At 38.6% G+C, this 22059-nt stretch overlaps 1 protein-coding gene and 1 long non-coding RNA gene across 4 annotated transcripts; one reads left to right on the forward strand and one right to left on the reverse strand.

Annotated features, from left to right (window-relative positions):
• Positions 1 to 1917: 1917 nt before the first annotated feature.
• QNG1 (Q-nucleotide N-glycosylase 1) lies at positions 1918 to 15348 on the reverse strand. Of its 3 annotated transcripts, none has more exons than XM_037035837.1 (5): positions 15199 to 15348; positions 14606 to 14747; positions 13881 to 14140; positions 7797 to 7992; positions 1918 to 3619 (listed from the first exon to the last, which is right to left on the reverse strand). In XM_037035837.1, the coding sequence occupies exons 3-5, from the start codon at positions 14052 to 14054 to the stop codon at positions 3387 to 3389; spliced, it is 603 nt and encodes a 200-aa protein (XP_036891732.1). In that variant the 5' UTR covers positions 14055 to 14140; positions 14606 to 14747; positions 15199 to 15348; the 3' UTR covers positions 1918 to 3386. The 3 variants fall into 3 exon arrangements, with proteins under 3 accessions (XP_036891732.1, XP_036891731.1, XP_036891730.1); XM_037035836.1 differs by having other exon boundaries at positions 14625 to 14747; positions 15199 to 15328; XM_037035835.1 differs by lacking the exon at positions 15199 to 15348 and having other exon boundaries at positions 14625 to 15176.
• A 103-nt stretch (positions 15349 to 15451) lies between these two features.
• Positions 15452 to 17395, forward strand: LOC118979658 (uncharacterized). The gene is made up of 2 exons (XR_005064963.1): positions 15452 to 15661; positions 16955 to 17395. It is a non-coding gene; the product is annotated as an uncharacterized LOC118979658 (long non-coding RNA).
• The last annotated feature ends 4664 nt before the right edge of the window (positions 17396 to 22059 follow it).

Here is a 22059-nt window from a genome sequence, read left to right on the forward strand (position 1 = left end):
ATATTAAAAAAATAAAAAAATTTTAAAGATTTTATTTATTCATCTTTAGAGGTGGGAGGGAAGGAGAGAGGGAGATAAACATCAATGTATGGTTGCCTCTCATGCATTCCCTGATGAGAACTGGCTCGCAACCCAGGCATGTGGCCTGACTGGGAATCGAACTTCGATCCCTTGGTTCGCAGGCCCATGCTCAATCCACTGAGCTACACCAGCCAGGGCCATATTCTACTTCTTTTGCCTACCTTTCTAGGCTGCCTTTCTACCCTGCTAGTTCTTTCTCATGTTTTACTCCTCAGTATCAGCAGAGACCATATATTATCTATTTTTATGTTCCCATTGTTGAGCAGCCAGTGTTTAAAACAGTATATATTAAGGTCACTGTACGTATTCAATACATATTTATAGATACAAAAATTAAAAACAGAAAACAAGTAATTTGCCTAAGTAACTTGCTTAAGGCTACACAGTTGGTAAACAGCAGAGGCAATCTGCAGCCTGTGTGTGTCAGATGACACAGTCAACACCGCCTCCCTCAAGACCATGCTAGTCTTCTACATAATGCCTCTCTCTCCTTTTTCTTCCCTTCCCCACCCCTTCTCTTACGGTTTATTTGCCATCAAGATCCAAACATGGTCCACATGTAGTGTTTGGTTGATATGCTGCTTAATTCTCTTTTAAGCAATTACAGGTGCCCTCCACCTTCATGAAAATTGTGGTAAAATACACATAAAATGTACTCTCTTAACACTTTTTAAGTATGCATGCAGTTCAGTACCGTTAAGTGCATTTACACTGCTGTGCGACTCATCTCCAGAACTCTTTTTATCTTGAAAACCTGGAACTCTATACCCTTAAGGTAAATAGTAGTTCCCCACTCACCCCTTTCTCCAGGCCTTGGCAACCACCGCTGTCCTTGGTTCTCCATGAATTTGAATGCTCCAGGTACTTCATACACTGGAATCATGCAGTATTTGCCTTTTTGTGACTGGCTTATTTCACTTAGCATAATGTCCTAAAGGCTCATCCATGTTGTAGCATGTGTCAGAACTCCCTTTTTAAGACTGAATAATATTCCATTGTGTGGAATAATATTCACATTTTGTTTTTATCCATTCATCTCTTGTTGGACACTTGGGTCGCTTCTAACTTTTGGCTATTGTGACTAATGCTGCTATGAACAAGGATATACAAATATCTCTTTAAGATCCATCTTTCAACTCTTTTTGGATATATGCCCAAAAGTGGAGTCACTGGATCATATGATAAGCCTATTTATTTTTTGAGGAACTGACATACTCTTTTCCAGAGCAGCTACACCATTTTACATTTCCACCAGCAGTGCACAGGCTTCCAATTTCTCCACATCCTCGCTAATCACCACCTTTTTTTCTTTTCCCCATTTATTTGTTAAAGAAACTATGCCATTTGTCCTTTAGAATATCTCACATTATTGATTTGGCCACTGCATCTTTCTGTTGTCATTTCATTTGTTCCTGCATTTCCTATATTTCCTGTAAACTAGTAGTGAGATCTAGATTCTTGATTAGATTCAGGTTCAATTTTTCTGGCAAGAAAAATTCACAAATGGGACAGTGTACTTCCCATTACCACACACTACTAGGCGCATGTCTGTATATCCCCCTTTTAGTGATATTAAGATTAGTAGTAGGTGCTTTCAACCTAATCTAGCCATTAAAAAAGTTTCCCATCAACATTTTACCTAATGGTTTTAAAAGCCATTGATGACCACTTTCCAAGCCTATTATTTCATTAGGGATTCCAAAATGATAATTTTCTAATTCTAATATTCCTTTTTACATTTATTGAAATTATTCTATAGAGTTTCCTTCCATCAGATTATCCTGAAATGCAATTAGTATAGAAATGGCAGGATACATACTTGATTTTTTTTATTGATTTTGAGAATAATGAATTGGTCAACCAACAGGATTTTTGGGGGGAAGTTGAGGATATGCGGTACAATGATCTCATAGGTTTTTGCTTTCCAAATATCATTTTCATTCCTTAAAGTAAATGTGTAGATTTCTTATTAAATAGCATTATGACCTACTGTTTCTTTTCATTCAATGCAGGCCTCATAAAAGGTATTGAATCTTAATAATTCAATTACATTCTTACAACCAAAGAATACTGATTTATATGCTAACTAACCCTTAATTTATCCAGAGAATGTCAAAATGGGAATGGTGAAAGAAGGGAGTAATTAGGTTTTTCCCACCTCCAGATAGGAAACTGGACTAGTTCTTTCCTTGAACCGACTGAGAATGCAGCCTTACCCTTTCCCTAGCTCTTCTTCAGCAGTTCTCAACTTGAAATGATCCCCACCTGCTGAAGAATTCTAAACACACAAAGGTGTGGAAGACAAGGTGGTTTAGGCTGCCTACCATCCCTTTTCCTTTCCATGAGCGGACTTCTATTTCTTCAGTACCTGCCCCTGGCTCCACACAGTGAAGGGAGAGATATAAAACCACGACTCGTAATGGTGCAAGTTGTGCAGAACAACATTCCGGGGAGACGGGGGTGGCATCCACATGCTGTTCATTGTCGTTTGCAAGGTTATTATGACAAGTTTCCAGCAGATGGCAGTAAAGTGCTTGGGGGAAAAGATCTTTTTGATTCACAGAGGGCTGACAAGGTAGATGAAGTCACAAAAACAAAGATTATGTTAGAAGATGGGAGTGAAAGTGGGAAATGAATGCATGATAGGCAAGGAGAGTTCTGAAATATCAAGTAAATCACAAAATCCATTGCAAACCTTTAAAAAATATATCTGGTAAATTCTATTTTAATGGAATGATCCATTCCAGGTTTAAGAAAAGTTTTAAAAATCTTTATTCAGTTTTAATGCAGTTACTCGGAAAAAAAAAAAAAACCCTAGACAGACCAATATCCTCAACTGAAATCATTATGTACAAAACTCTCTGTCATTACTGATAAAAAAAGTTGAAATTAAGCTGTCAAGACTGATTTTTTTATAAGAGCAGCAGCATTTACACAACAAAGACCCTACCCATCCACTTCTCATAACAAATGATTACGGTACATAGAAAATTATACCTTGAGAAAAGATACCAACTGAATAGATGAAATATTGCACTGAAGATTAATCAAATTATGACATGATCGATTTTAAGAAATCTGAGATTTAAAGAAAGCATTAAAGTTTCTTCACTGTTTCTGTCCACAAAAAGGGAAAATAGAGTTAAAATTAAACAAGCAGAAAAAGGACATATTTGGGAACACACATGGTGAGTCAGGAGAAATTAACCCATCATCTTCTCTTATAATATCAAAGTGAAGTTGTATAAATAATTATGTGATATAAAAATGTAAGGAGTTTTCTTCGGATCAGTTTACAGTTCAGGTCAATAATATATGCAACGTGTTCGATGAAATGGAATTCCTTTCATATCTTCCCTGTGATCACGAGCATAGTCCCATAAGTAATAATCCAGAAGAATGGAATTGATCTCTCCACCAGTTGTTTCACCCTTTTTTTCAATAAGTTCCAGAAGACAATCCCGGATCAACTCAACACACCAAAGTGAGCATCCTCTGATTTCCACCTCTTGCCTACTCCCGTACGGAAGCATTTCTCCTGCAGGGGGAAAAAAACAAAGCAAGTAGCACTAAAGGTCAATGATATAAAATCCACTCATAACTTTACTACAGAACAAAACAGTTGAAAACTGTAAATCTCAGACTTTTTTTATTTTTAGTAATTTAAACCATTTCTAAACTCAGGCATTAATTCAAAATAGATAGTTAAGTTCTGCAAGGACAGGGACGATGTCTGGCTTGTTTGTCTCAATATTCCTAGGACCTAGCCTAGCACCTTGCACATATTAGCTCCCCTCCAAAATATTTACTAAGTAGCCCTGGTTGGTGTAGCTCAGTGGATTGAGCGCGGGCCTACGGACTGAGGGATCGCGGTTCGATTCCCAGTCAGGGCACAGCTTGGGTTACAGGCCAGTTCCCAGCGTGGGACACATGAGAAGCAACCATACACTGATATTTCTCTCCCTCTCTCCTTCCCATCCCCTCTAAAGATGAATAAAATCTTTACTAAATAAATATAAGGTAATCATAAATTTAAAAATATGACAACACGATTATTAAATTACTGAAAAGAAAGGATCTAAGGTTAGGTTTAATGCCAGGGGGAAAAATAATTTTGCACTTAGGAGTACAAAATTTAGAGCACTACTAAGGGGCCAAATAACTACCACTTCCCATTGCCATTTGAGAACTGACTATTGCCTTTGGGACACCTTAGATACATCAAGGGCAACTAAGAAAGTCAAAGTAGTTAACCTGGGCAAGGAAAACCATGGTCATTCGTTGTATTCAGGAACCTTTATTCAGCTCTGCCTGAATATGGAGCTGAGAGTTCCCTCCAGGGTATGTCTGATCCTAAAGAGTGGTGACTGGCTGTCCTTTGCCACTGACACTAGAGTTGGGCTCATCAACTCAGCTGCCTACAAGGATCGGGCACAAAACCCTTGCTGGTATGGCTCAGTGAACTGAGTGCTGGCCTGCGAACTATGTACCGAACTATTTCTATGTACCGAAATGTCACTGGTTTGATGCCTGGGTTGTAGGCCAGGTCCCCACCCCCAGGAGGGCAGTGAGTAGGGGCGTGTGAGAGGCAACCAATCAATGTATCTCTCACACACTGATGTTTCTCCCCTGCCTCCTCCCTCTCTCCCCCTCTCTCTAAAAAAATAAATAAATACAACCTTTAAAAAAAAACAAAAAAGAATCAGGCACAGAAAGGAACTGAATGTAGCAGCCAGATGCAAACTGTGGTGAGCTAGAGAGAGTGTGCTGTCCTGTCTAAAGGTAGACCCAATGTTCCCATATTTCTCTACTTTTACAAGAGTCAGAAGGTTTGGTTTTCATAGGAAATCTCCGAACTGTCAAGTGTTGATAACTAATTAAAAATTGCTTAAAACACTGTTCACGCCAAACGAAACACATCTGCAGAGCTTCATTCACAGTGCCAGATAGGCCCTGTAATCCAATGAGACATAGGGAAAATGCCCCAATCCCACTGGCTTCCACTCTGTCACCTGGGATCTTAAGTAATGTTACTTACATCCCTCCCATACATCTCTCCCAAGGGCTTAGGCACTGGTCACCAGGGCAGGGGGAAGAACAGTCACCACCTGTGTTCCTTACTTGGCTCCAGGTGCCAGCATATAAATCCATCCCTTCCTCTTCAGTTCTCTTGTTAATCAATGCCACCACACTTATCAACTTGCCAGAATTCCCAAATCAACCACGACAGTGACACTGGAGGCAGATACCAATGCCCAAGCAGAGCCCTCAGATGAGACCATTACCACACCTGACTGCTTGACGGCCACCTTGACTCACAGACATCCAGTTAAGCAGCACCCAAACTCCTGACCCACAGAAACTGAGACAATAAATGTCTTGTTTTAAATTTTAGCATAATTTGTTACCCAGCAATAAATAACTGTAGATTGAACTGTGTTCTCCAAAAAGATACACTCAAATCCTACCTCCTGGTACCGGCGAATGTGGTTTTCTCTGGAAATAGGGTCTTTGAAGGTGTGATCATATTAAGATGTGTTCATATTGGATTGGGGGGTCTTAAATGTCGTGACTGGTGTCCTCATAAGGAGAGGAATCCAAGAGCAAGAAGAGACACACAGGAAACAGGGCCATACTTGGAGTGATGCAGCTACACGCCAAGGGATGCAAAGGATTGCTGAGGGCCACGGATTCTTCCAGAGAGCCTTCAGAGGGAGCCTAGCCCTGCCAACATCTTGATTTCAGACTTTTAGCCTCCACTGCTATGAGAGAATAAGTTTCTTTTGTTTTAAGCCATCCAGTTGGTGATAATTTGTTATGTCAGCCTTATGAATCTAATATAGTTATAGGTATACAACTCCCAGTGTGGGAAAGGACATGGACTTTGAAACAGAAAAAGAATGAAACCACTGGAGAGGACTGAGAGTAAAGGAGGGTAACATAACCAACATATTAGGCCTAAAACTCAACTCTAGAATTACAGTGAAGAATCTAAATTTAGTCAAATTGTATTATCAGTCTTTATATTCAGCTAAAAAAATATATGTCTTTGGTGAAGAGATTGGTTAAACAAAATGAACAGAAATCTAGATAGGCCTTCCAAGGGCTGTCCTGGAGATATCCAGAAAGTGGGAGAGTAAAAGAAATATAAATGTACCACATCCTCAGGTTTGAAAGTATCCCTGGAGGTTAGGAAAGTTCTACCTCATCCAGTCAAGCCACCTGGGTTTAGATTTCACTTACAATAGTTTTTTTTTTTAATCAGTGCATACACCTTTACGTTTATAGTTTGTTTCTCCTCTAGCTTGCTAATAAAGTACTTTTTGGAAAAAATCCAATTTTGTTTAAATAAACTACGGTGCAAAGAAGTTTGTTCACTCTATGTCACTCTAGTTAAGGACAGCAGAGTCTCCTTTTAAAAGCTGGACAAAATGGAGGCAGTAACAGCTGCAGCTGGACATCTGGAGAAGAGTTTCAAGATGAAGCAGATAATAGAAGAAAATTCTGACAACTCTGTACAACTATGCTGGATGGATCCCTCTTTACCAGGGTTTTTCTCACAGTGGCAGAGACAACGGGTGCTATAAAAATCCAAGAGAAAGAGAAGGATAAATTGTGAAAAGTCAGGAAAAGCTACATGGAAGAGGTAGCATTGAGGCAAAGCCTTTGTTGATATGTAGGATTTTTGCTGAAAAAAAGAAAATGTGGTGAGGGAAACCAGGCAAGAGAATGTTTAGAGATAAGAATGAGCAGCAAGCATACAAGATCAGCTGGACTATGTCTGAATCTAAAAGGATACCTGACTTCTAACAGCTGTCCCTTTTAAAGGTATCCGACAATGAATGATCTGAGACATGAGCATTACGACATAAAATGGCTCGTTATATTTCAAATGAGGAAACCGAAAGACAAAATCGATTGCCCAAGGCAGCATAAAAGTCTGGTAGAAGCAACCACAGGAATAATGGTACCTTTATATTCTGTATTATTCTGATTTCGGGTGATTTAAATCTATTTATTTCACAAGAGAAAATTATGCAGTCATAAAAACTACTTTCTTTTAAAAATAAATGAAAAAAAAAGTAGCTGAAAATACTGCACCCAAAAGAGAAATTACCATTAAAATTATATGATATAATTATTTTTCTTGTACATAGAAACGCTTAAAAAACAAAAAGTTAATTCTCACACAAACACAATTATTTCTACTCATATATTATAATAAGGGTTCCATTCTTGAGAATCAGTAGGCGAATCCAATAATGGTAAATAAGCCTAAGAAAGTGAGTAATTTGTGCAAAATAACCCAGTGGCAGACCTTGGAGTCCCCTGACTCAAAATCCAGTACATATTACCTCACAGCCCCGCCTTTTATGTACATCATAGTATGTGATGTGAAATACTGGCTTAATTAACCTTCTTCAAACACTGCACCTGATGAACTGACTTAGTGTTGCATACCATGAGACATAAATTTACATTCCATTTTATTATGATGCTCTGAAATTATAATATTGCACATATACATATTCCACAGTATAAACAACAAAAAGCAACTTTCTCCATATTTCAATTGCCATTCTGTTTTTCTTTACATATGTTTTTAACCATAAATAGTGCTTTTATCTAAGGAAAGGAAACCTTTTGTGAAAGATGCTAGAGACTCAACAATAATTCAGAGTTTAACAAAGAATGCCTTAACTAAGTTGACAAACCTTTGAGAAGTTTCTCCAGTAGTTCACCGGAGTATTTCAGGGCTCCCAGGTGAACAAGAACCTGAGGTAACCGATAATCAGCAAACATGGTAATACTGGAGATGTCCTTAAAGCAGCCGTCTCCTTCTCCCTCCAACACACTCCACGTGTCTGCTACGAGGATTTGGGCCCGCTTGTAAAAAGAAATTCCTTTCCCCTGATGAATGAAGAAAACATAAATGTTATCTGAGTATCTGAAAGCTTTATGAAATGCTATAAAAAAAAGACACACATTAAAAATATTTTTCAAGAAGAGAGTAACCTTACTCTGTTGATAAGAATTTATAAAACTTTTACAGAAAGAATGGGGAGCCTAATAAATATTAAATTATCTCTATCACTCCAAATTTACTCCCTATATTTTTCTAGGAACATAAAATTCAATGTATGTACTCATGGTACTATTCAGTGTTCTTTTTAATGGCATCACTTCATGTACATATTTCTGTGTCGCCGTAATCCACCTACTTATTAATCTTAATCATTAAATAGTATTTCCTTAGAAAGGTCCTTAAATTTAAATGTTTTTCTAATTGCAACATAATTTACATTAATTGTATAAAATACAGAAAAGTATAAAGAAGAGCCCTGGCTGGTGTGGCCCAGTGGATTGAGCACTGGACTGCGAACATAAGGGTCACTGGTTGACTCCCAGTCAGGGCACATGCCTGGGTTGCGGCCAGATCCCCAGTAGGGGGCATGTGAGAGGCAACCACACATTGATGTTTCCATCCCTCTCTCACCCTCCCTTCCCCTCTCTCTAAAAATAAATAAATAAAATCTTTTTTTTAAGTATAAAGAAGAAAATAATCATCCCTAAACTCACCTCTGAAGAGAATCACAACACTCATTTTTTACCTGTTTCCTTTCAGATAACATGATTAACTTAATCAGATAATATGATCTACAGTCAATTTGTCCACTCTACCACGTTCAGAAATAGTCAAAGTCAATATGCAACAAAAATAAACTATCAATTCTTTCTTTTTAAGATTTTATTCAATTATCTTTAGAGGGGAAGGAGAGAGGGAGAGAAATATTAATGTATGGTTGTCTATCCTGTGTCCCCCGCTGGGAGCTGGCCTGCAACCCAGGTACGAGCCCTGACTGGGAACCACGATCTCTTAGTTCGCAGGCCCGTGCTCAATCCACTGAACTACACCAGCCAGGGCTAAACTACTGATTCTATTTACCCATGGAAGAAACAAATTTAACTAAGCATTATAAGATAGTAGATTATAATTTAACTCAAAAATTCTCTTCAAAACGGTAAGTGCAGATCAGTATAGACTACGGAAAAACAGACAGGTAATTAAGATCTAATCCTAGTCCTAATACCAATAGTAATAATCCAAATCATCTTTCACAACTGCTTATCTGATAGACAGGAATAATCAACATCACTGGCTCCCAAAATATATCCTGACCATCTATAAGAATGTTTTAATATGTAAATGACATAATTAAATAAAAAAATTCTTCAAGGAAAGACTCCATATAAAATTCCTTGAGATGAAATATAGAGTCCTCTATTTATTTTTAAAAACTCCAGTGATAACTGTGTTCTAATGAAAAATAACCCAATATCGTTTAAGCATAAGGTACTGCAATCAATCCAGAAGAACTTTTACTAACAAAATTAAACTTTCTAAGGTAAACATTAAGAAATCCAGTATTTCGTTTTCCAGAGCAAAAACATTTGCTCATTTTTGACAAGGTTTAAAGTCTGTAAATTAAATTGAGTGCTGGGGGAACAAATCACCATTAGCAAGTAGCCCTACATCATTTAGGAATAACCTATCTTCCCAAACCAATCAAATTATGACAACCTGGCAATTATTCCTTTATATAAGCTGAACTTATATATGGTAATTAGGTTTCTAATTCAAGTCTAGTTTATCCAACAGCAAGACATAAAACTTAATTTACAAAATAAAATTGTGTATCAAACACAATTATTACATCACAATGTTTACTATGATAGATAGAAACTATTCTATATTTAACAAGATTCATAGAGCAAATTAGAAAAAATCTATGAACCAGCCCTGGCTGGTGTGGATCAGTGGGTTGAGCTCGGGCCGACAAACCAGAAGGTTGCTAGTTCAATTTCCCCCTCAGGGCACATGCCTGGGTGGCTGCCAGGTCCTTCTCTCACACATAGAGGTTTCTCTCCCTCTCTTTCTCTGTCTCTCCCCTCTCTCTAAAAATAAATAAGTAAAATCTTTTTTAAAAAGATGTATTATAATACCCTTAAAATAAAGATGTTCTCACTCAAGTGAGGACTGAAAAAATAAATTTAAATTATCTATAAAACATTTTCTTAAAAGATGATATAGTTTTAATAATCCAATGATCTTGGTAATCAAATTCTACATCTCTAAATATTAACTAATATCACTGAAAATGCCAGTGAATTCTATAATAACAATTCCCACCCTGGCTGGTGTGGCTCAATGGACTGAGTGCTGGCCTATGAACCAAAATAACAATTCACTATTTGTTCATTAATATTGCTTTGTGAATAAAATATTTTCAAAATACTACCTTTTAAAAAGTAGTTGTCATTGAAAAACACTTTGACCATGAGTTGATTTTCTTCAACAAATTTATCATGAACAAATTAGAAAGATCAGGAATTACAAATGCTTATGAGTACCATAAAATGTTATCTATTAAAATATTAAAAAGCTCATATTTTTCATGCATATTTACCAGTATGTATGTCAGAGTAAAGATGACAGTCTAAGGAAGCCAATTTATTAATTAGGGCTTTTACACAGTTACTGCATAGGCTAAATCACACTCACTCAAAGAGCTTAAAAACACAGCTCTTCCCACTGATGAAAACCTTTGAGGGTGGTGCACTGGAAATACATCTGAATTTTACAGCTTCCTAACTGATTCTGGGGCACAACCAGGCTGAGAAATCAGTTCTCTAAATCTGTCTGAATTAAAACTTCCTAATTTCATTAATTTGTTTATATCTAAAAATGATCATCTCAGTAAATCAGCATGCATTAAAAATAATCATGACTATTCTACTTTTATGCAACTTATTACAGATTTGAAAATACAGCAACAAATACTATAACCATGTCCTGAAGGAGCAGAGAAAAGGGCTCTCACATGGTGCTGCTGGTCATCTGTCACCATCTTTCTAAAGAACAGCTGGCATTTTTATGTATTACAGGCCAGAAAAGACTGTCCACACTCTGACTCAGCATTCCCACTACTGGGAATCTATTCTAAGAAAATAATTATGTATGTTCAACTGTTGTGCAATATTGACTATTATCACATAAAACTGAAAACATAACATAAAATTTAATTTGAAAAATAAGCTGTGTATCAAACACAATTATTGTGGTAAAAGAGTCTGGGGAAGTACTGTGAAGACATTAAAATTGGTACCAAACAAATTGCCTTGTGAAAGAATTTTTATTCATATAGAAAGATGTTCATAATATGTTAAATTTTAAGTTTAAACTGCATGATACTAATTCTCCCCTGTTTGTGCATATATATTCACACACATACATACACACACAGAGAAAAAGACTAAATTGTAATCAGTGGTTACCTCCTAATACAATAGACTGCTTCTCTGTACTTCACGAATTCTATAATTAATGTTTTACTTTTGCAATTAGAAAAATTTAAAATATGAATAAAAAGGTATATTTGATTTTAACACTTTTTGAATTTCAGAGCAGTCCCAAAATTGTTCATTAGAATTCTTCCAGATTTGAAATTACACAAAGTACTTTAATTAATTTGTGTATCTTTTATATGACTATACAAAGAAAACGGTAAACTGACTAATCAAAGCATTAAGTGAGCACTCACTATGTGGAATCATAGGGGTTACAGAAATATAGTGCTTTGGGTAACACTAATGACAGTCTTATTGAAAAAAAATGAAAAAATACAGTATTACTTTAAAACAGTGTTGAAATTCTGTATTTCTTATCATCGCCTGAGGACATGCTTATTGATTTTAGAGAGAGGAGAAGGGGAGAGAGAGGGAGAGAAACATTGATCAGTGACCCACAGCTGGGGACCAAACCCACAACTCAGGCATATGCCCTGACTGGGAATGGAACTTGTGACCTTTTGGTTTGTGAGATGATGCTCCAACCAAGTGAGCCACACTAGCCAGTGCAAGAATTCACCCATCCTGAAGTCATGTTAAATTTAATTTTAGCTTGTCTTCTACTAAAACCATGTAGATTCTAGAATATGTGGATTCTTAGCCACATGAATGGCGGTTTGATTTCTTGTCCACACTGTTTAATACAGGATGGGGAAAAAAGTAGGTTTTCAGTTGTTCATATGGAAAATAATACAATAAATAACAATAAAAGAATAAACTCCGTGTTTTGCCTATTCACAGTGTAAACCTACTTTTGCCCAACCCTCTATATTCAGATGGCCTGAATAATGGACTGAGGAACAGAGTCCTAATCTTGAAAAACAAGGATGAAATGACATACTTTAAAGACAAAGATAAATCTCAAAGTAACCTCTGCATTAGCAAAATGGTTAATCAAGAACAGAATCAGGTTCAACAGTAAGCTGACCTATGGCCTCTTCCCCAGGAACTGCCTCTGCCTCATCCACACACCCTTAAAAGCCACACTTAATGGGTCATAATCCCTGTCCATTCAATCAGTCCTTGCCCAAGAGTTTTAGAACTGGACCTGAGAACATGTTTCTCTCACTGTCTCTCTGGTGCTGAAGCAGTAAGGTGCAAAAAGCTTTTCCACTTCATGGAGAAAGTTGGTCTACAATAAGAAAAAAATGGAGTAACAAAAGCTAAGAGAAGAGGCTCAATCCTGATGGCATTGAGTCCTTAATCCTAGATGTGCCTATCCCCAATACCCATCCCCAAATTCTTCCTTTTGATTAAGCTTTTTTCTAGATTCATGTCAGTTACTTGCAATTAAAAGAATCTTAACATAACACACATACATAAAATGAGGCCATCTCTCATTTTATAGTAGAATTGAAAAGCTGGCTATTGTCTAAACGACCTAAGATAAACTAGTTTAACTGTCTTTTTGACTGATTCCTGCTGCACAGGGGATAACATGCTCCTTGCTCTTAGGCCCCAGAGTTATTGTATGGATCAAAGGAGAATATATGTGCAAACACCCTGTAAATGATACAGAACAATTAAACAATATTATTGGTAATTTTAGTTATTATTGAATTGTGATTACCAAAGTGTAGCTTTAATATTTAAATCTGACATAACATTAACTTAAGATTTATGTCATGTGATTCATAAATTCTTGAAGTTGCTTTCAATTCTTGTCATAGTTATAATACACAGTGATAAAAGATTCTAAACTTTTTACAAAAGCAAAATCCAGGTGTACACTGGGAGGGTACACAAAATGTACACCAGTTCAAAAGTAAATCTCTTCAAAATGTTTTTTGTATCATAAAGCAAATAATACTGTTAACGTATCCTGTGCATGAAAGGGAAAATGCATAGTATATACACATTAGAACTCTGCAAAAATACTTATTAGAGAGAATTTAGTACACATTCTGATTTTCATTCGATTAAGTAGATTTTTTTAAAAGACTTATTTATTTTTAGAAAGAGGGTAAGGGAGGGAGGTAAGGGAGGGAGAAAGGAAGAGAAACATCCATATGCAAGAGAAACACTGATTGCTTGCCTCTTGCATGCTTCCCAATCAGGGACCTGGCTGACAAAAATGTTTTTAAGTATTAAAAGGACTTCCTTATCCCTAAGTGAGAACATCCAGTTGAAGGTCCCATGTTTTTTCAGGTTTGAAACATTTTGAAAGGACAATGAAAAAGGCAAAAAGAACAATGGGATCTGCTGATGAAAAATCATAAGAGAAGTGGAGTCTTTGAAACTCTGCTTAATTGTTGCTATTACTTGTTCACAGGAACGCACTTCAAAATTTAAGTTTTTATTCTTAAAAGGCGTCCCGGGAGTAAAAGAGTTAACTAGAAGTTGACAAAGACAAGAGAAGAATTCTAAAATACTCAACAGTGGCGACTCACCTCAAACTCAGTCACATCTCTGTAAGAGGGAAAGCTTTCAACTACCATATGCACTAACTTCTGTGCACTTTTTTCACTTTTTCGGACACAATTAAGAAAAGAGCCTTCAAACTTCTCTAGCAGAATTTTCCCGGTTTCATTGAGAATCCGATGCCTCTCTTCTATCAAAGGCATGGGAACATCCGTGTCAGAACGGAGAATGTGCCGAACCTGATCCAGGGTCACTGTGGCATAGTACGAAGCACTAGTTATTGGTATCCCTTGGGAAGAAAACACAGAGGAACAATGTCATGATTTTATATTCACTAGACTCTTGTTTCTACAACACAGTTAGTATGAAACTAAATGTGTTAACAGAAATTAACTAAAAGTGGATGAATAAAAAGCCAGAAGCAAACCCCTCATTTTCTATTCGTTCATATGTACTCATTCACCCATTTCTATTGTAATATTACACCAGGTGTATTTTAATCATGTAAAATGTTATATATCAGTCCCCTTTGTTCTTCAGATTTCATCAGACTTAGCTGCGATAATACGTATTTGGGATCAGTTCCCACTGAATAAGGATTTAATGCCAGCTCCTTATCATATTCTTATTTGAAGCTGAGAGGCTGGCAATGAAGAACTTCACGTTCGCCTTATTAACACATTATTCCATATTACAGCCCGCTCCTTGGGACTATCCCAGTAAACTGAAGGGGTGAAAGGCTAAAGGGTTTTACCAGCAGAAAGGGCACCAACCTTCGTCAAGAGCTCTGTTCATCGCGGCGCACAGGGACCAGTACCCACTGTACGTTCTCCCCCTGTACCCCACCATGCATTTGTACTCCTCGCGCTCGGACCAGAAGGAGAAGTTGAGTGTGTCTGCAACGAAAACCCAGTTGACTGCGGCTTCGTCGGCCGACCTGGGGTTCAGCTCATGAAGGTCCTTCCAGGCCCCCAGGCGTAGCTCGGGACCCGACACCTTGGCGAGCAGGAGCTCGGCCACCCGCCGCAAGCCTCCGCAATCAATGAACACATCCCGACTGTTTTCCGCAATGAATTTTGCGGACTCTCTGGGAGTTAGAGGACCGTCCATATCGCCCCTCCTTTTTAGGACTAGGGAACGACACTTTTGCCAGCGGGCTAGCCAAACTCTCTTCCCTCTCTTCCTCAGCGATTCTTCCACCCTAACCACCGTGAGATCAGTACCCTCAGGGGATCCCGCTCCTGCTTCTCGCAACGCAGCAGGAACCGGGTCCCCTCCCTAGGCGGCCGCTCCGCCGGAGAACTGCGAAGGCCGTAGGACCCAGCGCCCACCCACAGCTGCACGCACTTCCGAGAAAACGGCCCCGCCTACTCGCTCCGGGCGCCCGCCCGGGGTCCGTTTCCGGCAGGCACGGAAACGGCCAGGACTGGCCAGGAGCGCGACCTCCGGGAGTTGCCTACCCTAAGCCCTGAGGCTGAGCCATTTTGTCTGTGCTCCCAACCTCCCTTCGAGCGTGGGGGGCTGTCCTGTGCTTCCGAGGCCCGGGTCGGAATAACTGAGCGAGTATATCGCATTTTCTTAGCTGGGCTCCCACCTCCTGTCTCCCGGAGGGCCAAGTCTGAGCTTGACGCCCTAGGCAACGCCTGCATCTGGATCCTTGGGCCTCGACCAACATTATGGCCTTCGATCTCTGTGCGGAGGGCCGAGCCACTCCCAGACTGTGACGGGGGTCCACGATCTCACTCTCCCCAACCCGAGGCAGCCCTATTCTTTTGCCAAATTCCTGGCGCATTTGGTGGCCGAATGAATGGTCAGTTAGAATGTTTGGAGAAATGGATGCCGGGAGCTGTGACTAAAGCAAGGAGTAATGCTCATTTTGCATTAGTTTTAGTGGTCAGTTCTTAGTCACAAGACTAGGTCTGAGATTTGAACCCTTGTTCATTCAGAAGCGTGGCCCCCAAGCCAGGCACACTTCTGCCAGCCAAGCTTATCAGTGTGAACTGGTGTTTGTGAAGTAGTGACTTTCTCAAAGGCCCTACTGAGGAGACAGTGGGAGTAATATTACCTTACAGTTCCCAGCAGTTTAAATACCTTCTAATAGAATGAGGAGAGAGGTATCCTAATTTGCTTAATGATGAAAATTTAGAGGCATTTCTTCTCCTTCAGAGACAAAACATCTCCTTGGATAATATGAAACGTTCACATCTTTGAAAATCAACAATTGAAAAAAATCGGTTGTTACCTTTAGTTATTGACAGTGAATAACCTTAGAATTTTTGGATGATTTGGAACTTTTAAGTTTGACAACTGTTTTCCTAGAGAAACAACATCATCCCTCTGATTTCTTCATTTTAGTAAGAAAAGGGAAATTTAAGGACTTCACTATGATGGACTTTCCCAGAAAAGTCATTAGTAAATCAGTACAGTTGTTCAGTAAGTGTAAATCTGTGGACCTGGAATATTTCCTGTTTACCCCAGCAGCTCTGTCTTGGGAGTCATTGAAATTGATTAGCAAGAAAATCTAGCAGTCTACAAAAGAATCCAAGAGGCTAAACAATTTAGGCCATTTTCTCTCATTAAGGCTTATTGATTAAATAAACAAACAACTGGAACTCCTACCACATTCAGGATTGAGTGCAACACGAGGAGTAGTATAAACAGGAGTAGAACATCCTTTGTTCAAGAACTGTATTGTTGAGATGAACTTTGTGTGTGTAAAACATACTTCCTTTGTTCAAGAACCTTACTGTTGAGATAAACGTTATATGTGTTTCAGGGGGTGCTTTTTTGGGGGGCATTCCTTAAGTATGCCTATAAGATACTGAGAATATAAAAAGTGAGCTCTTGCCATGACTGGTGTGGCTTAGTGAGTTAAGTGTTTTCTGGCAAAGAGAAAGGTCACCAGTTTGATTCTGTTCAGGGCACATACCTGGGTTGTGGCCCAGGTCTCTGGCTGAGGGCCTTTGAGACAACTGATCGATGTTTCTCTAGCACATAATGTTTCTCTCCTTCTCTATCTCCCTCCCTTCCCCTCTGTCTAAAACTAAATATTTTTTAAGTGAGCTCTTTACTAAACATCCTTTTCCTCCTTCCTTTCCAATAGAACCCTGATGTTCTTCAGAACTCCCACTCTCTTACCCACAGCTAGGGAAGCTCAGCCTCCTTGGCTCCAGGGTGGTCTGGGCTGGTCTAAGGGTGATAGCATCCCCTCACCAGAGACTGGATTAGGATCACTCATGTACCTCACTTTAATGAGTGCCAAGGATAGGTTTATCGGGATGCTTTCAGAAAAGCTTTTCCAGAAGAACTTCTAGAAGCAATTCACGTTTCTGCTGGAAATGATGAGCTTTGATATAAGGCTTGAAATTGCTACAGTGCTTTTGATGGCAACCAGAGTATATGAAGACACATGCAGAAGGTCAAAAGAATAGCAGAGAAATGGAACTGGGGTAACAGGATCACATCAACTCCTAAGTCTGTCCTACTTTTGGATCTCCAAAAATTTATCTATGTGAGTAAATAAACTTCCTTATAATTTAAAGCAGTCTTAAGCTGGGTTTTCTATCTTACACAGGTAATGAATACAGACATGTTATCTGACATGATCTAGTGGGAAAGGCAGAGTTGAATGTCTGGGTAGGATTGTACTTTACACAACAGAAAGACTATGGAGGAGAGACAAAAAAAAAAACAGAACCCAGGATTTATTTATTATAGAAATTGTGCATTTATCTTTACATGTTTAAACTGTGGTCACCTTCAAAGTACTCTCCATTTGATCTAATACCCCTATCAAGACTTTTTTCCACTGCTCAAAACAGTTTTTGAATTTGTCAATTTTGATGTCTTTTGGTGCTTCTGCTGATTTTTGTTTCACCTCTTCCACATTCGCAAAATGTTTTCCTTTGAGTACTTTTTTCATGGGCAGGGGAGTTGCTTTGGGCAAGATTGGGTTCATAGGGAGGGTGGGGCATGGGGGTCATGCTGTTTTTTGTCAAAAACGGCTGAACACTCAGTGTGGTGTGGGCAGGTGCACTCGTAAATCACCCATAATGAAATGGACAAACGCATTGAAAGAGTCTCCAAAAAATTCACAGAAGCCGAACACAGCCTTTCATAACAATACCAGCTGGTACACTGATGCAGATGGGTTCCTAGAGATCCACTTAGTGGGGGAATCCTGAACTACATACAAGGGGTCTGCCCTCCAGAAGTTAAAATTCCGGTTTTGGGAGGGGTTCCCCTCGTATAGTGACTAAACAAAAGGGGACTGTTTTCTAATGCAGCTATTTTAGAATATCAGCAAGAAACTGGGTTCCTTGCTTTACATCTCACTATCCCTAACATGTGGCTTTTTTCTTTATGGTTGGAAGATAGCTCTGCCCTGATAAGCACTGTGGCCACAGCAGGTGGGGGGAAAGAGGAAATAAAGGCAACGGCCAGTCCTGGCCAGTGCTCAGTTGGTTGGAGCCTTGTCCCCTAACCAAAAGGTTGCTGATTCAATTTCTGGTCAGGACACATACAAAGGTTTCCGGTTCAATCCCAAATCCGTATGTGTACAATCCCCACAGGAGGCAACCAATCAGTGTGTTTCTCACTTCGATGTTTCTCCATTCCTCTCTCTCTAAAAGCAATGAAAAAAAATGTCCTCATGTAAGGAGTTAAAAAGCAAAGGCCAAAGGAACCCTCCAACTGAGTTATGTTTCTTTCGAAAAACTTTGTCAGAAGCTCTACCCCATTAGGCACAGGCTTTTAAAGAGAAGATCAAGATGGCCTCTAAATAATCCCTAAGTTTGCATTCATTTTAAAGGCTAACAAAGTAGGTAGGCATGATCAGTGATGTGTCTCTATCACTTTGTCTCTGCTGAACAGTATCCAGGTCAGCACAAATCATCAAGAGAGCCATTATTCTGAAGAGCTAAATTAAATGTCAAGCATTGGCAAAAACCATTGATGCATTTGCTATTATCTGTCATGACAGACTATAGCAGATAAAGAAATAGTGTGTTAAGAGATATTACTGAGGAAAAGTTGCAAAAGTTGGCTAGGGCAGAGATTTTCAACTGGTATGCTGCAAAAATTTTTTAAGACATGCAATATCTGAGTATTTAGTCAGGGGCTCTGACCTCTTTTCCCTTAGATTGTCAAATTAAAAAAATGACAATGGCCAATACAATAATAGCTGTCCAGTGTGAGTGAGTCAAAATTACACCTATTTTTTTTATCACATTGTCAAAAAAATATCTTGGGGGCATGCTGCAGAATTTTAGTAATTAGTTTATGTGTGCCACAAGATGAAAAAGGTTGAAAATTGCTGGGTAAGAGCAATGGGTGGACAATAAACATTGCTAGAAAGGAAGCTGTAGTTTCTCATATATGCAGAAAAAGGAAAGCAGAGGGGTGAAATGGATTTTGTGAAGGTTGGGCACCTCGGTTATTTTCATTTGCCCCAACTTTCCCAAAGAGATCAATAAACTAAAGCCTCAAGAAGGCTTAGCAGAAAACAGATATATTTTCTACTATGTAATTTTTCTGTCCCTTTTCTCCTTGATTTATCCATATACACAGCATTTCAAATTGACCACATTCTTTTTTTAAAAAAATATTTATTTATCTTTAGAGAGGAAGGGAAGGAGAGAAATATCAATATATGGTTGCCTCTCGTGAGCCCCCTGCTGGGAACTGGCCTGCAACCCAGGCATGTGCCCTGACTGGGAATCGAACCGTGATCGTGTGGTTCGAAGGCCCGCCCTCAATCCACTGAGCTACACCAGCCAGGGCCAAATTGACCACATTCTTGAAATTCACACTTGGGGTCTAGAGCCTTATGTTATCCTAGTTTCCTTAGTACCACTGGAGGCTCTCTTTCTTTCTACTTTCTTCTTATTGTGTGTAGAATCTCCCATCTATAGTCTATGGCTTAGGGACAGAATGACTCTTAAATGCTTCATTTTCTGTTTGAAAATATTGGGTTATGATAGAATAAATATATTGTTTTCACTAAGTTATATAATATAAACATTATTACTCTAGTTCAAAACTAATTAGGATTCTTTGAATGATAGTTTTCTTATAACTAGTGAAATTAATATTTCCTACTTAGGAGAAAGAACTAAGTATTATGAAAAACAGTGCAGAAGTTCCAAGTTGGTAAATATGTAGAGATTCAGAAAGAATGACCCACTTTGAAAGTGTGGAAGCTTTGTGCCCCTTCTCACATACTTTGCTCTATATGTGTCTTTCATCTGGCAGTTCCTGAATTATATCCTTTTATAATAAACCATTAATCAACAGGGTTGGGCAAAAGTAGGTTTATAGTTTTTCACCTAGAAAATAATACAAGAATAAATTCTGTGTTTCATGTATTCACAACTGTTAAGCCTACTTTTGCCCAGCCCTGTATTTGTTTTCCTTCCTATGTAAAAAAACCACAACAAAGCTCTGGAATAAGCCACACAGTCCTCGAGTAGATTGCTGATTTCCAATGATGTTCCTTTACCAGATTATGCACAAGACTTAAATGTCATATAAGTGATTTGAATGATGTTAGAGAGCATTAGTTCCTGCCTGACAAATTCTCTTCACCACAATCAAGCTGTTGTACACTGTTTTATAAATGCAATCTCTTTGAATAATTCTGAATTTGCCTCTCTTTTCAGGATACAATGCAAAATACTGATTTGGTAGTCACCTTCTTTAGCTCGAGGTTGCTGCGAGCTGGAGCTGAGCTGCGAGTGGAATAGGTCCTGGAAATCATCAAGCAAGGGGTTGTTGCACTGCCTAAAGACAGGCTGAAGAAATTTCCAGAACTGAAATTCAGATTCCTGAAAGAGGAGCAGCAGCCCTTCTAGTTATTTTATTTCTGGGGAACAGAAGTAAATAGATTGCCTGGTGTATCTTCTATTAAAGAGAATCACACAAGCATGTATTAATATCCCTCACACACTTTGAAGAATTGGTGCTAGTTGGCAATGGACCACTCAGCTTAGATTATAGTGCAAAAGGAGGGGCACATATGATAATAAATATGAAAACCTGCTTTTCGAAAAGCACAAAAATAAACATACGAAGGAATATTTGTCTTTCACACAACCTGAGGCAGGGACTAAATGTTTTATCTGTGAGGTACAATCTGTGAGGGCATGACAGTGCAGGAAGCAAAAGAGAAGGTTCACATGGCAAATAAGACAAGCAGACATAGTTTTGTGCTGATAACTGCTTTGCAGTGAGCCTTGAAGGGACACAGCTGGTCCCTGTGTAGGCATGTTGCCACAGTCCACACCACACTGGACAAACTACATGGAGAAACTGTGGAGTTTGTAGGAGGGGGAAAGTGGAAGAAATTCTTCTCTCCCTCAGATATTTTAGGGTTTTAACGTCCTTCACATATTCAACATAAAATACCAAAAATGAAAAGACAATAAGGGAAAAGACTCTTTGGTACAGATCTTCCTGAATTCACAGTATCACTCTGATCAAACACTATAAATAGAACAGTCAAGTGAATGAAGGATAGGGGAATTTACCAGAAAATTTTAGTTCAACAGAATAACTAAAAAATAAAAAAGCAATCAATCAGCCTTCTCTCCTACCCACTGAAAGGAAAACAAAAGTGAGTTACAAAAATTTGTAAATCTTTTCTGTGAAGCAGCCTAAAAAGGAGGGTGGTGGAGGGAAATGTGGCTAATGTAATGCTATAATGCACAAAGTCCTGGGTTCTAACAAATTCTAAGTCTCTACATTTATAACTGAGAACTGTACTATTAGAAATACAAATGCATAGAGATATAAACTATTTGGTATTTAAAATAGACCTTGCTATATAAACATATAGTAGTATGTCACTTTTATCTCTTCATGAAAGTTACAGTATAAAGAAAGCTCTCTAATTGACCTTTAACCTAGAACTCCTCCTAAACACTTACCACATGGTCAGTGTTGAACTGAATTAATAGCTGTGGAACCCAGGAGACCCCACTGCTGTCATTTAGGAAGGGATTGTGATTAAGCCCCTAGAGGAACCCATCCACCTTCCTGATGTGTGTTTGCATGTCTCCAGAATCATTAACTGCACTTTGCATAATTAAGTGCACAGACTAGTTTGAATACTGAGGTCTAGCAGGAAAAAGTATCAACAAAGACAGTATAAGCTAGAATTTGCTAGAAAAGGAAGAGAAAAAAATTTAAATGCTTCCAGATCGTTAATTA

This window comes from Sturnira hondurensis, unplaced genomic scaffold, assembly GCF_014824575.4.
Source record: "Sturnira hondurensis isolate 20B ecotype Veracruz unplaced genomic scaffold, ASM1482457v3 Scaffold0022566, whole genome shotgun sequence".
Lineage (NCBI taxonomy): Eukaryota > Metazoa > Chordata > Mammalia > Chiroptera > Phyllostomidae > Sturnira > Sturnira hondurensis.